At 34.0% G+C, this 14508-nt stretch overlaps 2 protein-coding genes across 3 annotated transcripts; one reads left to right on the forward strand and one right to left on the reverse strand.

Moving 5' to 3' along the window:
• Positions 1 to 394: 394 nt before the first annotated feature.
• LOC114377557 (aspartic proteinase-like protein 2) lies at positions 395 to 5342 on the forward strand. Its single transcript, XM_028336118.1, has 10 exons — positions 395 to 863; positions 1146 to 1275; positions 1414 to 1664; positions 1824 to 2051; positions 2973 to 3135; positions 3282 to 3358; positions 3482 to 3578; positions 4015 to 4081; positions 4469 to 4540; positions 4903 to 5342. The coding sequence occupies exons 1-10, from the start codon at positions 640 to 642 to the stop codon at positions 5061 to 5063; spliced, it is 1470 nt and encodes a 489-aa protein (XP_028191919.1). The 5' UTR covers positions 395 to 639; the 3' UTR covers positions 5064 to 5342.
• Positions 5343 to 7770: 2428 nt separating this feature from the next.
• LOC114375984 (protein argonaute 5-like) lies at positions 7771 to 13708 on the reverse strand. 2 transcript variants are annotated; one of them, XM_028333873.1, is made up of 22 exons: positions 13136 to 13708; positions 12737 to 12957; positions 12465 to 12620; positions 12209 to 12342; positions 11980 to 12086; positions 11650 to 11753; positions 11286 to 11424; positions 11059 to 11175; positions 10876 to 10983; positions 10730 to 10801; positions 10186 to 10308; positions 9938 to 10097; positions 9745 to 9866; positions 9523 to 9660; positions 9297 to 9439; positions 9144 to 9206; positions 9003 to 9066; positions 8779 to 8914; positions 8613 to 8686; positions 8414 to 8508; positions 8299 to 8307; positions 7771 to 8189 (listed from the first exon to the last, which is right to left on the reverse strand). In XM_028333873.1, the coding sequence occupies exons 1-22, from the start codon at positions 13538 to 13540 to the stop codon at positions 8129 to 8131; spliced, it is 2751 nt and encodes a 916-aa protein (XP_028189674.1). In that variant the 5' UTR covers positions 13541 to 13708; the 3' UTR covers positions 7771 to 8128. The 2 variants fall into 2 exon arrangements, with proteins under 2 accessions (XP_028189674.1, XP_028189673.1); XM_028333872.1 differs by having other exon boundaries at positions 8276 to 8307; positions 13136 to 13707.
• Between the last annotated feature and the right edge of the window lie 800 nt (positions 13709 to 14508).

Raw genomic sequence — 14508 nt, forward strand, 5'->3', positions numbered from 1 at the left:
TTCTCATATGACTGATTAACAAAATAATTTCTACTTAGAAGCATGATCTTTAAAATAAAAAACATATTATTTTACTGCTTATTTAAATATTTGATGTAAAATATAATATTAATATAAATTTTATGTAAAAATAATTTAAATTTAAATTTATTATATTTGGATAATTTTATATATTATCCTTTAAAATATAATATATAAATTTAAATTCTATTTTAACAGAGTATGTATTTTTATATAAGTTTTATTTTTAATTTGAGATTTAACTGTTAAAATAAAATCTGAGACATAATATATCACCAATTTAATATAATAAATAAAATAAGCAGATGGATTTTGTAATTAAATCAAAATAATACTGCCTAGTAACTTTACTTAATCCATAATTAGTGTTTGTGAACGAAATTTGCAACCAGCAAGTAACTAGCAGGTTCGTTGAGATTAGAACACAACACACACTCTCTCTCTCTCTAGCTCTCTTTCTCTCTCTAGAATCACGATCATGAAGTACTGCAACAACAACACCACAAATTTCTGCGCCGCATTGCTTTTTGTTCTCATACTCCATTAGCGTCGCTGTCGCTGTCTCAATTCCGCTTCGCTTTCCCTCTTCTTCTTCCACTCTTTCCAACCGACACAAAAATGGAAGCGGTGGCCGCCGCTTTTCTCTTCGCCGCCGTGGTTCTGTCGGCGGTTGTCGGGTCTCCGGTGACCCTGACGCTGGAAAGAGCGTTCCCTTCGAATGATGGGGTGGAATTGAGTGAGCTCAGAGCGAGGGACAGCCTCAGACATCGTAGAATGTTGCAGTCTACGAACTACGTCGTAGATTTCCCTGTCAAAGGCACCTTCGATCCCTCACAAGTCGGGTAATTCTATCAACCCCTTTTTTAAATTTTGCTTTTTTGGGCTCAATTTCTCTCGTGTGTGTCACCAAATTTATTATTTTCGTCATGTGTGGCTCTTAATTCTGAGCTTCTTTTTTAATGTTTTTAATATAAAATTTGAATGGTAGAAGAATCTATGCTTTTTGAATTTCTCTCCTTTCCAATTCCAATCCTTGTTGTTTTGCTTAATGTTTTTTGCTCTCAATTCAATGTTTTATTATTCGGGAAAAAATTATATATTAAAATTTGTGAATTTTTCCACAGGCTTTACTATACAAAGGTGAAATTGGGTACTCCACCAAGGGAATTGTATGTGCAGATTGACACTGGCAGTGATGTTCTCTGGGTTAGTTGTGGGTCCTGCAACGGTTGTCCTCAGACAAGTGGGCTCCAAGTAAATTTAATTTCCCTGTTCCTTATTTATTAGTTAGTTATAGTTAATTCAGTACTCTGTTGTATGACAATATGATCAATGTACTTTTGGGATTTGCGAATACTAATTGAGTATCATCATTGTTGGATTTGGTTGCAGATTCAGCTCAATTACTTTGACCCTGGGAGTTCGTCAACATCTTCATTGATCTCTTGTTTGGACCGAAGGTGCAGGAGTGGAGTACAGACCTCGGATGCAAGCTGTTCCGGTCGGAACAACCAGTGCACTTACACATTTCAGTATGGAGATGGTAGTGGGACATCAGGCTATTATGTCTCAGACTTGATGCATTTTGCTAGTATTTTTGAGGGAACCTTGACAACAAATTCTTCAGCATCTGTAGTTTTTGGGTGAGCTATCATGAGTTAGAAATAACCGACCTCGTCAAGTAGGATAAGGCTTTTGTTGTTGTTGTATTGTGAGTCTGAAATGGTTCAAAATAGCATTCCCATGTATATGTTAGTTTAAAATTGGAAAGCATTGCCTTATAATTTTGTGCTGTGGAACAGTTGTAGCATCCTGCAGACTGGGGACTTAACAAAGTCTGAGAGAGCAGTTGATGGGATATTTGGATTTGGACAACAAGGCATGTCTGTCATTTCGCAACTCTCGTCGCAAGGAATAGCACCAAGAGTGTTCTCCCATTGCCTGAAAGGAGATAATAGTGGTGGTGGTGTATTGGTTCTTGGTGAAATTGTGGAGCCAAACATAGTTTATAGTCCACTTGTTCCATCACAGTATGTTCATTTGTTAGAGTATATGCTACGTTTCAATTTCTTTATATCAATTATTTATTTGTGGTTTTGTTGTGTGCTATATACATGCTGTTTCCTCGGCTGAAATCTTTGGTAAATGTAGTGCTGCTTAATGGAGTTCTGTTGATATTTATCCTTTAGATTATCTCTTTGACATGAAGATCAAAATTTTTGGTCAAGTGTTGAGTTCTGTTGATCTTTTGTATGAGATGGAAAAAGCATGTTGATAAGTTGATGGTGCTTCTTTTCTTAGTTCCTGGGAACCTAATAAGACAAATAAATAAAATCAATTTATAATATCTAGCACACCGGTTAGGAATATGATTGTGAAACTGTTCACCTGAAGATTATATGGGACTTTGATGGTTTTGTCACTGTACCAATTAACATCTATAGAACTATGGGATGAATGCAGTAGTGTTTTCAATATTTGCAATGTACTTGGGTGCCTGCTCTTGGAAAGGTGCCTTGTGTAAGGTCAAAGCATTTTCAATATCTGCAATGTACTTTTTGTTTAAGCTTTTGATACTCTTAAATTGATTTCTATTTGTATAAAGTGTGATTTTTACCTCAAGTCAGCAAAACTTAGTTTATTGATCTTAACCTTCCTTCCACTGCTTAATAGGTGTCCTTTGGTACATGTAGTGCTTTTATTTTTTTCACTAGGAATTTATAGATAAATTCAGGCACAAATTTGGATTTTAGAACTCTATCATGGTTACTGATTTTTATTTTTACCAAAAATTTGCATTCATTATTGCTTACTTACATATTATATAGAAGTTGAATAAGAATTTTAAAGTCCAAATATATTACTAAACATATTTGTATTGGGAATGGCTTTGGAAGAATATTCTTTGTGAAAAATTGTTAGACTAATTGCTTCCTTGGGAAATATTTCAGGCCTCATTACAATTTAAATCTGCAGAGCATCTCTGTTAATGGCCAAATTGTGCGGATTGCCCCTTCAGTTTTTGCTACATCAAACAACAGAGGTACCATTGTTGATTCCGGAACAACTTTGGCATACCTTGCCGAAGAGGCTTACAATCCTTTTGTCATTGCGGTGAGTTCTGTTAGGTAATTTCTTTTCATCTAATTGATCAATAATAGATAATGCTTTGATTCTTAATGTGTGATTAGCAATAGTGATCTTATTTTCCTTTTTAGGAAATTTATCAATAATTAACAGCAAAATTATTGTTGATGCAGATTGCAGCTGTTATTCCACAATCTGTACGCAGTGTTCTTTCCAGGGGAAATCAGTGTTACTTAATAACCACCTCCAGGTTAAGCTTAACTGTTCATACATATTTTGTTGATTTCTGACATTCTTCTATTCATGTTTGGATTCTAAAAATAGAAGATTTTGACACTCTTTATCTATCTCTTTCTGGCTATTCTGTTTTTAGCAATGTTGACATTTTTCCGCAAGTAAGTCTGAACTTCGCTGGTGGTGCATCTCTGGTTTTACGACCACAGGATTACCTTATGCAGCAGAATTTTATCGTAAGTATTCAAGCTTTAGTTTCCTTTTATTCATTTTTCAAAGGATTAATGTCTGGATTACATGATCTGCGAATATATCGATAGATTTAGATATCTAATAATTTGTTGTGGTATTGCAAAATTATCCTGCAGTAGCAATTGCTGTAAAAGTTCCTTTTGTAGTTGTTATAATTTTAAAATTTTATCATTTTCAATGCCTTTCCTTCTCCCTTACATCTCTTCTAATTCTCATTTTTAAAAATGAGCTTTTATCATTGGGAAAGTTTAGCACACATCTCAAAGCAACTCCGGTTATCTATTCTGAACATTTTTGGCTGCTGCATCGACTAAATATCTGCCTTTATTTTTTCTATGCATCTTACTATTACACATTCTCTAATTTGTCTATTTTGCATGTTATCTCACTCGTACAAGGACATTAACCTGTGTGTTGCAGGGTGAGGGGTCAGTGTGGTGTATTGGCTTTCAGAAAATTTCGGGTCAAAGTATAACTATTCTAGGAGGTATGATGCTAGTTTGAAAACTTTAGTCCTATATCCATGCTATTTTATGGTGATATATCATAAGGATACATAAAAATAAGTTTTTCATGTGTTGAAGTTCAAATAACAATTGTTGGATCTTAAAGCTTATATTTAGAAAGAAAATCCTTATGTTGATTAATTTTTTATATATGCCAACAAATAGTATAGAATCAAATAGTAATCCTTACATTCTTGCTGCTGTTGGGGCTTAAACACTAGAACTAATAACTGCATGTTCTTAATCTTCCAGAATATCAATTATAAAAAATATTGTTCTTGTCTGTAAATTATTGTTATCAGATAACTATCATGTTATGTTTTTCTTCAAGATTATGATACTGACAACATTGCACTCTTTTGCTGCAGACCTCGTATTAAAAGACAAAATTTTTGTCTATGATCTTGCTGGTCAACGCATTGGATGGGCTAACTATGATTGTAAGTTTCACCTACACTACACTGAAGACACATAGCGAACAGCATGTGTAAATCACGATTTCTTTTACTTATGAAGAGTCTTTTTTGCATAACCGTTCCAAGATAAGACTACTAAAGCTCAAGCTTTAGTCTCACCACCAAAAAATTATTTGTTATTAGTTTTTATAAAGCTACATATATTAGCAATAAGGTCTGACATATAGCTCTCTAATTTGAAGTAAAAAAATATCACTCGATTTGTTTTAGGTCTTACTCACCATTGGACCAGCGCTGCTTCTTTAGGGTTGTGTTGCATTGTATGTGTTTTAGGCTACAACATATTCTAATATGTTTTTTTTTTCAATTTAAATCCATTAATATAGGTTCATTGCCGGTTAATGTATCTGCATCAGCTGGTAGGGGCAGAAGTGAGTTTGTGGACGCAGGAGAGCTGAGTGGCAGCTCTTCTTTACGTGATGGGCCTCACATGTTGATAAAGACACTCTTCCTTGCTCTCTTCATGCACATAACACTAATTTTGTAGCATGCAGAATTGGAACTGATATTCTTTTTTTGCCATGTATATTCTCTTGCTGCTCTATATTTGTGGCAATCGTCAAGACCACACGTTACTACTTGGATATTGCCGCTTGTGTTTTCTTTCTACACAATAGGGTTGTCTATTTTAGCTTCATGTGCTTATGTAATGTAAGTCACTTTTTTTTTGTCAGACATGTCTGTCAGGGATTTTGTATTCTTGTAACATTGTAAATTAACTTGATTATTGATTGAAATTTGAAAGGAAGATACAAGTTATACCTCATTTTTAGAGTTTTGAAATTATCACACTTGTCTGAAATGAAGTATATTTGTACTTATTTACACATTTATTACTTTATCATCTTTCAATCTTCCTTAATTGGGAACCAAATAGTAAATAATAGTATTTCAAAAATATGCATTGACATTAAAAACTGAAACGTCTACAATGACATCATACTTGTGTACAACTTTTTCAAGGAAAAAAAAAGCACTGAAACGTCTACAATGACATCATTTCCAGGTCATGTTTAAATCAAAAATCTAATTAATAAAACGAAATGTCAACAAGACCAATTCTTGGTCAAACCGGTTGTTGGTTCGAGTTGAGTTTTAAAACGCTGGTTTAAATTAAACTTTTGAATCACATGTTACTTTTTGTTTGGTTCGGATGAATTCTCTTCTAAAATTCAAATCAAACTGCACGGCAAACCAAATCATCAGTCACCTTTACTGCCACATTGTTGTCTATGTACTAACTACTAAGTAAAAACTCAAGATCGATGGTAAGGCCACATAGTCATACCTTCAATATGAAGGTCTTTTTTCCAAGGTTGATTCTCCATATCATCTACCCTTGCCCTTACAAAGTTAGTTTTAAGATTAATTTTGGATTATCGATCATTTTTTTATAGGCAAAATTTAACTTTGTTGATAATTCCAACTTGCATAAAATATGCATGAGCCGAAAGATTGGAAAGAAGCTTAGAAAATATCAAGCTATTTATACAACCCCACCCCTTTCCCACTATCAAATTATCTCTCTTCGTGAAGTTTATTTTATTAGTCTTTTTTTGTAGCTTTAATGGTAGACTTTAGAAGTAGTGATAGAATAGAACTTGTTGCCTAACACTCATCATATGAAGAAAACACAGACCTCATTTTATTATTTCGTTATTGTAGCGTCCTAGTTTCCTCATTTTATTTTTTACATGCAACTTAGATCCCATATGATGAAGAAAATGAAGATTAGAGAGACAGAAAAGTGATAGTAATAGTCGTTAGCATCAGTAGAAATCCGACCAAAATTAACCAAATAATTTTTGGAACTGCAGGTTTCACGACAATCTTTTTAATCCAATGGAACTGATGCTAACTTAAAAAAAGAAAAGAAAAATTAAGAAATGTGGGTGTTATTTTCTAGTATTTTTTGAAGCCTCTTTTAATATTCATTCTAATTTTTATTTTCTAGTTTACAAAACTTCAAGAAGTGAAAAATTATAATTTATGTAGAACAAATCACAGACGAGGATATAAATTAAAATAGTTGGCTCTTTGTCTTGTTACTCTGTTATGCAATGTAAATTTACGTGAAACAATTGAAATATGCCACCAATTATCAATTACCACAGCCGTTAATAACAGCCATAGATTTTAAAAAGAATAAAAAATTGGTAATACGAATGGCTTCACAAGTCACAACATAAAACTCACTTCTCAATTTGTTTGGTGAAACAAAGCCAATATTTACATTTTTACACTGAACACATTAGAATGTTCACAACAGGATATTTGGTACCAGCCACCACCAAAGAAAACACAACAAACTATAAGCAAAGAAGCTGTTAAGTAACATTCCTCAATTTATGCGCTATAACTATGAAATTTATGCGTGTCAAAGGGTGTCAAAGCAGAATAACTATGAAACTTATGCTCTATTTGTCTTGCAATTTCACCATGATACCATTGCCAATTTAGATAACCAACAAAGTTGGTAGAATGACAAAATAGGCTTGCTCAGTTCATTTTGACCCGCAAAAATTGGGATGGGACGGACTAGCTTGCTTTGGCTTGATGAGTTGAACATTCTGATCCACCCGGTCAAGAAGTGAACTGACGAGCTAGTTCATCTTTAAAAAAAAAAAAAAAAAAAAGGACACATGTACATGTGAAGTTTTCAGTGTGAAGAATCAAGTTTGGTTCTCCTCTTTGCAAAAAGAAAAAAAGACAACATGAAATATACTAATAATCTTTAATAATAATTCTACCAAATAATCAAATTATAACACAAGTGTACCAATTAAATAGCCAAATGACGATCATAACAAAAGTACAAATCAATATCATCTTCTATTTAAAGAAGATTAAATGTAGTCTTAAAAGTTGAACGCGTTTGCATTTTTGTCACCTTGTCCTTCATCGTCTACATCATATATTATTTTTTTATTAGAACTACAACTTTAAAGTTCATTTTATAATTATAACATAACTAATAATTACTATTTAAATAAATTAATATAACAAGCTGACGGAACATTGCCTTTCCTACAAGTTGACCATAATTTCCTATTGCTCAACTTTTCTACCCACAACGCTCTGTTTACCGCTTATTCCTTACAATTCTTCGCTAAAATGTTGTTTAAGTTGTAAACTATCTGAAACTTCAAATGCATGATTATAGTAAAGATTAAATTCCCATCCGTCATCCAGCCTGCAAAAAATTGCAACTCTAATGATACTAGGAACGACGCCAAGATATTTGGACCGAAAAGCTAACTGAACTTTGTATATAACTGAACTTTGCATGTAGCAGCAACTAAAATTAAGAAAAAGATAGCAAAATGTTTATAAAAAACTATAAAGCCCAAAAACAAACTTAATCTCATATCAATACCCCCACCACCCCAATCTTCACAAAAAGCATCTCATAAAAGCAAACCCATCTTCACAAAAGCATACCACAGCCTTCAACAGAAGAACATCACATCTTTCACATTTTCCTTAACCGAAGGCAATTTAACCTCAAAGTTAGCAGTCCGGCCTCCACTTGCAGAACCAGAATCTGATGTTTCACCTTCCATGTAATAGCGAGCCCTGAAGGCAGCCAAATGTGCATAATATGCAGGCGGAACTGCAAAAATAGAATAAACTCCGAATGAAATTATGATAATATGTGCACGATCATATATGGAATAGAAAAAAATTTGAGTGTGAAACCTATTGAGACTGATCGAGTACACCTTGCATACCTGAAAATAAAATACTTATTTTTTAGATTGATAATAGTAGTAGAGAAATAATAATGGCAATTAGTGATAATAATAGCAAAAAACAGCAGTGCAGAAGGAGAATTACGTATAAGTCAAGTTATTTGTAAGCATTTGCAACTCGTCAGCAGTGAAGTTATTTTCATCGAACAGCACATGATAATGTGTTGGTCGACTAGTTCCCTGCAAAAACATAAATAGCAGAATCAAAATAGAGAACCTGTCAAATGCCTTAGGAAGAATAAAATAGCATACTAAAGTTGATCCATCTTAGAGTACTGTATTACTTGTATTCCAGCATGACTGTTGAGGTAAAAATCAAACTCCCGAGGGTGGCATATTTGAGTGTCCACGACAGTCCCTTTAACAATAAAGTACACAAAATTAATAATTTTAGATGGGGTGGGGGGCATGTGAAATGCAATACAGCCAAATACAAGAGAGATACAAAACCTGGCAATATATTTCCACTTTTATCTGTCTGATCACGACTTCCGTGTTCTGCAGGAAATAACCTTGTGTGGTGTCTTTTCTGGACCACCACAAAAGTAACACGGGGCATATAGTCTTCTTGTAGTGAGGCACAAGCCTAAAACAAGAAATATCAAAGCAATATTCATGAACATGGAAAATAAATAAATCCTGAACAAGAAGAGCAGTAAGGCAGTTCTTCATACGCGTCGTATTGCATCCATCTCGTACAGCAAAACCTGGCTGAATTGGCCCTCACTTACTCCATCTCTGTTGAGCAATTGAAAAATAAATTTTAAATTAAAATGTAAAATAAAAAGAACAATTCAGTTAAAACCAAATCCAACCTGTAGAATATAATCCTCTCTGGCTTAGTCTTAGTTGATAAACGGAAAGCACGAAGTAATTCCCTGAAAAAACAGAGGCAAGAAAAGCAATTGGATGATTTCTTCACGGTGAGTCTGAGCAGAAATACCACATCAATCCCGTGTCCCCAGTACCTGATAATTCCCGAATGTGTCTTTCCCCTCACAGGATCTTCATGTGTATTATAAAGATCTTGGATGATTTCTTCACGGTGAGTTTGAGCAGAAACAACTCCTCTGTACTTTGTTACATAAGGCCAATCCATTGATGCAACTACCTATACCAACATTCAACAATTAAACAAATTAAAAATGGTACCCAATCAAAAAAACTGCAAATAGTGCTGAAAAGGGAAATTACTGCAGCAATAGAAGGACTATAATCTTCCCCTGGCTGTGGATGTGTTACATCTGCACCCAAGATTATTGTTGGTAAGTCAGACACGTGAGGAATTCTTCTAGTAAATGCATCATTCAATACTGTGTTACTGCCACCAACCTATATAAACAATGACAGGTTTAATATTTAAAAGAAAACAAAAAAAAATTACCAAAACAAAGTTATTTATTGGATAACTTCAACCTTCACATTTATCTTGAGGGCCACATTTTCAAGATATTGTGGCTTCATCTGGTAAACATGCCTCGGAAGACAACACTGAGATACTATCCCTAACTCAGTTTCACAAATACGCTTTATTTTCCCTGCCAAAACGAGAGATTTAACATGATAAAATCAAATTAGGGTGTTCAGTTTGAATATAGAAGGCACTAACCATAGGATCCCTTCAAATCAGGCAAAATTATGATCAATAATTCGAGTCTTCCTTCGTTTGCTAGTTTTGCAATAGCCTGCTTATGCACATTCCCAAGAGCACTCTCTACTTGACTACTATGAACAGATGTTATGGGCAGCAAAGGATCCAAGTTAAAACGCTGGCATAAAATCCAAACAAAAAAGAAAATTATCAATAATGTAACCATAAAATAACACACTAACAAATGGCTCATACTAACAGCTTACCATGCCCTTGTTATTACACATTTTGGCCAACTCTTGACAAAATGAAGCTGCCAAACCTCGGTTTGTTTTTCCAGAAAAGTTGAGGCAAGTCCAATGCTGCACAGCGCCACCATTAACCATTTTCTACAAAATATAACAAGGGACTAAATCTTTGTTCTGCTGCAAACAAATAATTAATTATATAATAGAACTAAGTGGCCTACAATACTCTAATTAAAAATTAATTTAATTCTAATAATTCACTGTTTTTACTACATTATAGTACACCACCCATATCTATCATATATATGACAGGTCCATTCACCTGAACATTGACAATACAAATGATAAAATAACTTAACATAAATTTTAAGATTGAACATGAATGTCACATAAAAATCATTATTAGATTACTTAGCAACATAATAAGAACACACAAGTACCACATTTTCTAAGATAAATAATACTCTTCAATAGACTTGGTCATTCAAAGAGGCCACTGCAGTATTTTTAAAACGTTTGTATTAGTTTATTTAAAAACAAAAAAATGCATTCAAAGATTCACCTTATCAATCATATTCCATTGACCTGTTCTGGGTTGAACACATGATTCTCTACCTGTGCCATGATATTTTAGCTGCAGTAACAAAAGACATTTAGATATTATAAATAAAAATTGTCAAATTATTTCAAGCATAATAATATGTATACCATTGGGGGAGGCAAAACCCGAGCATCAAGCAATGCTGGTTCCTCCTTCACTTGAATTCCAAAGTGACACACAAATTTGTCTGTGCTGAAATTACTTTGCTTCACAACCTGTCAAATGGCAAAATGTTGGTCATGAGACAAATACATAACATACATTAGTACATTAATACTTTACGAAGGTACCTGTTTGATAGAGTTTTCTCTATCATGAGGACGCTGACAAGTTGCCCTTAAAAGATTAGTTACTTGCTCCTCATTCAATCTCTTTGTATATCTCTGTCCAGCAACAATTTGACAAAGCTGCAATAAAAAATAAAAATAAATAATCATATTCAAGTCTAAACAAAAACAACTAGTTGCTGTTTACAATTATTATAAATATAAAAAGATAAAGTGGAATAGAGACAAACCTCAACAGGCAAAAAAATTGGTTTACTGTCACTGCCAGCTTGAAGAGCAGGAAGATGTGTATGCTTCAACACAATATTGTATTTCTCATGAAAATATTGAACAACTGAGCTTTTTGTTCTTTTGTCATCAAGAGTAAACCTAAAAGATACCAAAGAACAAAATCCAATAGTTAGATTAATCAAATTATGATCCTGAGCATTTTACATGCAATCAAGTCAAGTATAACAACAGAAAAGAATTTTTAAATTTATTAATTCAAGAAACGAACCAAACAAAACTAATGTGCAAAAGCCTTTTTGCCATTTAAAAAAGAATTAATTTATGATAAAGGAAAGAAGGGAAACAATAGCATAACTTGCTCACATTAACTCTCTGAGTGGTTCTTTTGTGACTCCAGTGATCTTGTAACGTCTAAGATTCTTTCCGTGATTAACTTCTACCTTGATTCCTCTCAATGCTCTCTTAAGCTGCAAATTAGAAAGCAAAAAAGAAAGACATGATGATTCCCATTAATGGTTGCATACAGTTTCTGAATGGCAATAGAGAAAAAATTATAATGAAAACCTTTACAAAAGGATAAACCAGATAATCTACAGTACATAGATTGTTCATTTTCTTATACAACCCCCTTGTTCATTTTCACGGAACTCATTAGCAGGCATGCATAAGCAAAAGGTAGCCCAATACAAATACCTTGATTCGATCCTGATCAGGCAGAGGCTTGGAAGGATTGAGCCTAAAATGGATTTGAATGAAATCAATCACAGGAATAGCTTCATAAAACGCCCTTGCTGACACATCTGCAACACAAGTATGATTCAGTGGACAAAGACAGCATTATTCAAAGCACTCAAAGAAGTATTAACAATTAAACATATATAAACAGAAATCAAAATATATTTAGAGAAGTAAAAAAGCCAACCAATATTTAGAGACAGGCCCATCTGAGTTGGACGAAGGCTCTGGTAATAGCCCCTCCAATACTCCGTTCCGCTACCAAGCGTTCCAGGTTTCCCCAAAAAAGGCGAGAAAAACGATCTTCCCACCACATCGAACCTACATTTGACAACAGCAACAACAAAAGTCAGTAAAACACCGAAAACCACAAATCAAATCAGAATCGAACGAACCAAACAACGACCACGCATGAATAAAAAAAAAAGAAGCATAAACCCAACCTTTCAGATGGAGTAGCACGCAGAACAACATCAAGAGCCTGAATAGTTTCATAAGGACAATCCAACTGACGACGCCTGAGAAACTGCCCGAGATGGTGAAGGTCAGTCCTGGAAGCAAACCTGATGGTGACCCTAAACTCGCGTTCACGTTTTTTTCTAATTCCAAGAGAAACAAATAACCAGCAATCAATCAAATATTATTATTACCACTAATAATAGCTAACGACAAGAAAAACATAAACATTAATGACAGGTTTTAAAAAATAAAACACCTAGCAGGCGCGGAAGAAGACGAGCCTGGTTCATCTTCATCCTTCAGCACGATCACAAAATCCTTCGATTCGAAGGGCAAGGGTCCGGCGGTGAAAAGACTCTTTCGCCCATCGTAGGCCGGTATGCGATTTCCAAGAAACTTTTCACGGTGCGCTTGAACAAGCAGAGTCATAACATCTCTGCAAACCTTCTTCGAATTAATCTCCGGATTGATAGAGACCTGATCATACAATAAACTCTTTCAGAAACATTATCTCAGTGTTTCTTCTCAATCGCACCGGTAAAAAAGTCAAAACAAACAATACTACACTAACATTCAAACCAGAAAATCAAAGTCAAAATAAAATGATGAGATCGTTAGAATGAAATGCATGAGTTCGGTGGTTGAGATTACGAACGTCATAATGAAATAGATCTTGTTCAGCGACTTTGACTTGGAAATGATTCGCTCGAACTTTGATTTTCTTCCCTACAAGACCGAACCCTGGCCGTTCACTGAACCTCACCGCCTTCGTCGACGAAGGCGCCGACGGTTGCAATGTAAGTTGCTTTTCGACAGCGGAAGTGAGAGATTCTGCCGCCGGAGACGGAGACGCGGCACGAACAGGTGCGGCGCCGGAAGGAACGCCGATGGTGGAAGCCGGAGGAGGAGCGGATGGTGCATTCACCGGAGAAGGAGCGGGAACTGAGGAGAATTCTCCGCGGCCACGGCCGCGTCCTCTTCCGGCGGGAGAAGGCGCCGCAGACGGTGGTGCTGGATGGCGTGAATCTGGTTGTTGTTTAGAGCCACCGCGACGAGACATTTTAGAGTAAGAAAGAGGATTTGAGAGAAAGAATATTTGTTTGTTTGACTAGGAGGGAAGGAAGTGTGGTATGCGTGAGTGGGGAGAGAGTAGTGACCTTATAAGTAGGAAAACTGTTACCAATGTAACTTGCAATGAAAGGAGAAAAAGAAGACCAACAGCCAATGTAACTTGCAATGAAAGGAGAAAAAGAAGACCAACAGGTAAATGAATTTTAAAAGTTGTCCTTTTTTTTTCTTTTTTGTATTTTTTTATTTGCAATTAGTAGTTTTCAAATAAGTGGTGATTACTGATTATCCTGCACTCCATCTTGAGTAGTGTGGTGAAAATAGAAGGAATATATGATAAGATAATAATAAAATAATAGTAATATGATAAAATAAAAAAAATTATTGAATGATTATAATTATAATTATTCAAAATGGTAGTAATATTTATGTATATGCTGTATTTTGATAAAAGTGTATGGAAATAAATTATCTTTTCAAAAAAAAAGAAATAAAAGATAAAAAATTACTTGTAAAATTAAAAATTTAGAATTTTTTTCTTCTAACTACTAGTATTTTGTTTTTATCCTATATAAACACATGAGTAATAAATAAAGTAGTCTTTCAGAATGTTAGAAAGAAAACGAATTTATTGACGGTAATGAAAATAACAAGTAATTGCTGGGCATTTAATGTGATAAATAAAAAAATGATTTTTTTTTAATTATGAGTTTTGTAAATCTATTACCATTAATGATTATAAATATTCTAAAATATTAAATGTGCTAAATAATAATAATATTAATACTCTTTCCTTATTATTTAGTATAAAAATAATTAAAAATATACTAATTATCTTTGAAAATATGGAACATTATACATAAAAAGATTAACTTTGATGATGATTGTTTTTAAAAATTAATATTATTTAAAATTAATTTAATTAGTGATTGTTGTAAAAAAAAATTACTCCAAAATTAC

Source organism: Glycine soja, chromosome 11 (genome assembly GCF_004193775.1).
Source record: "Glycine soja cultivar W05 chromosome 11, ASM419377v2, whole genome shotgun sequence".
NCBI lineage: Eukaryota > Viridiplantae > Streptophyta > Magnoliopsida > Fabales > Fabaceae > Glycine > Glycine soja.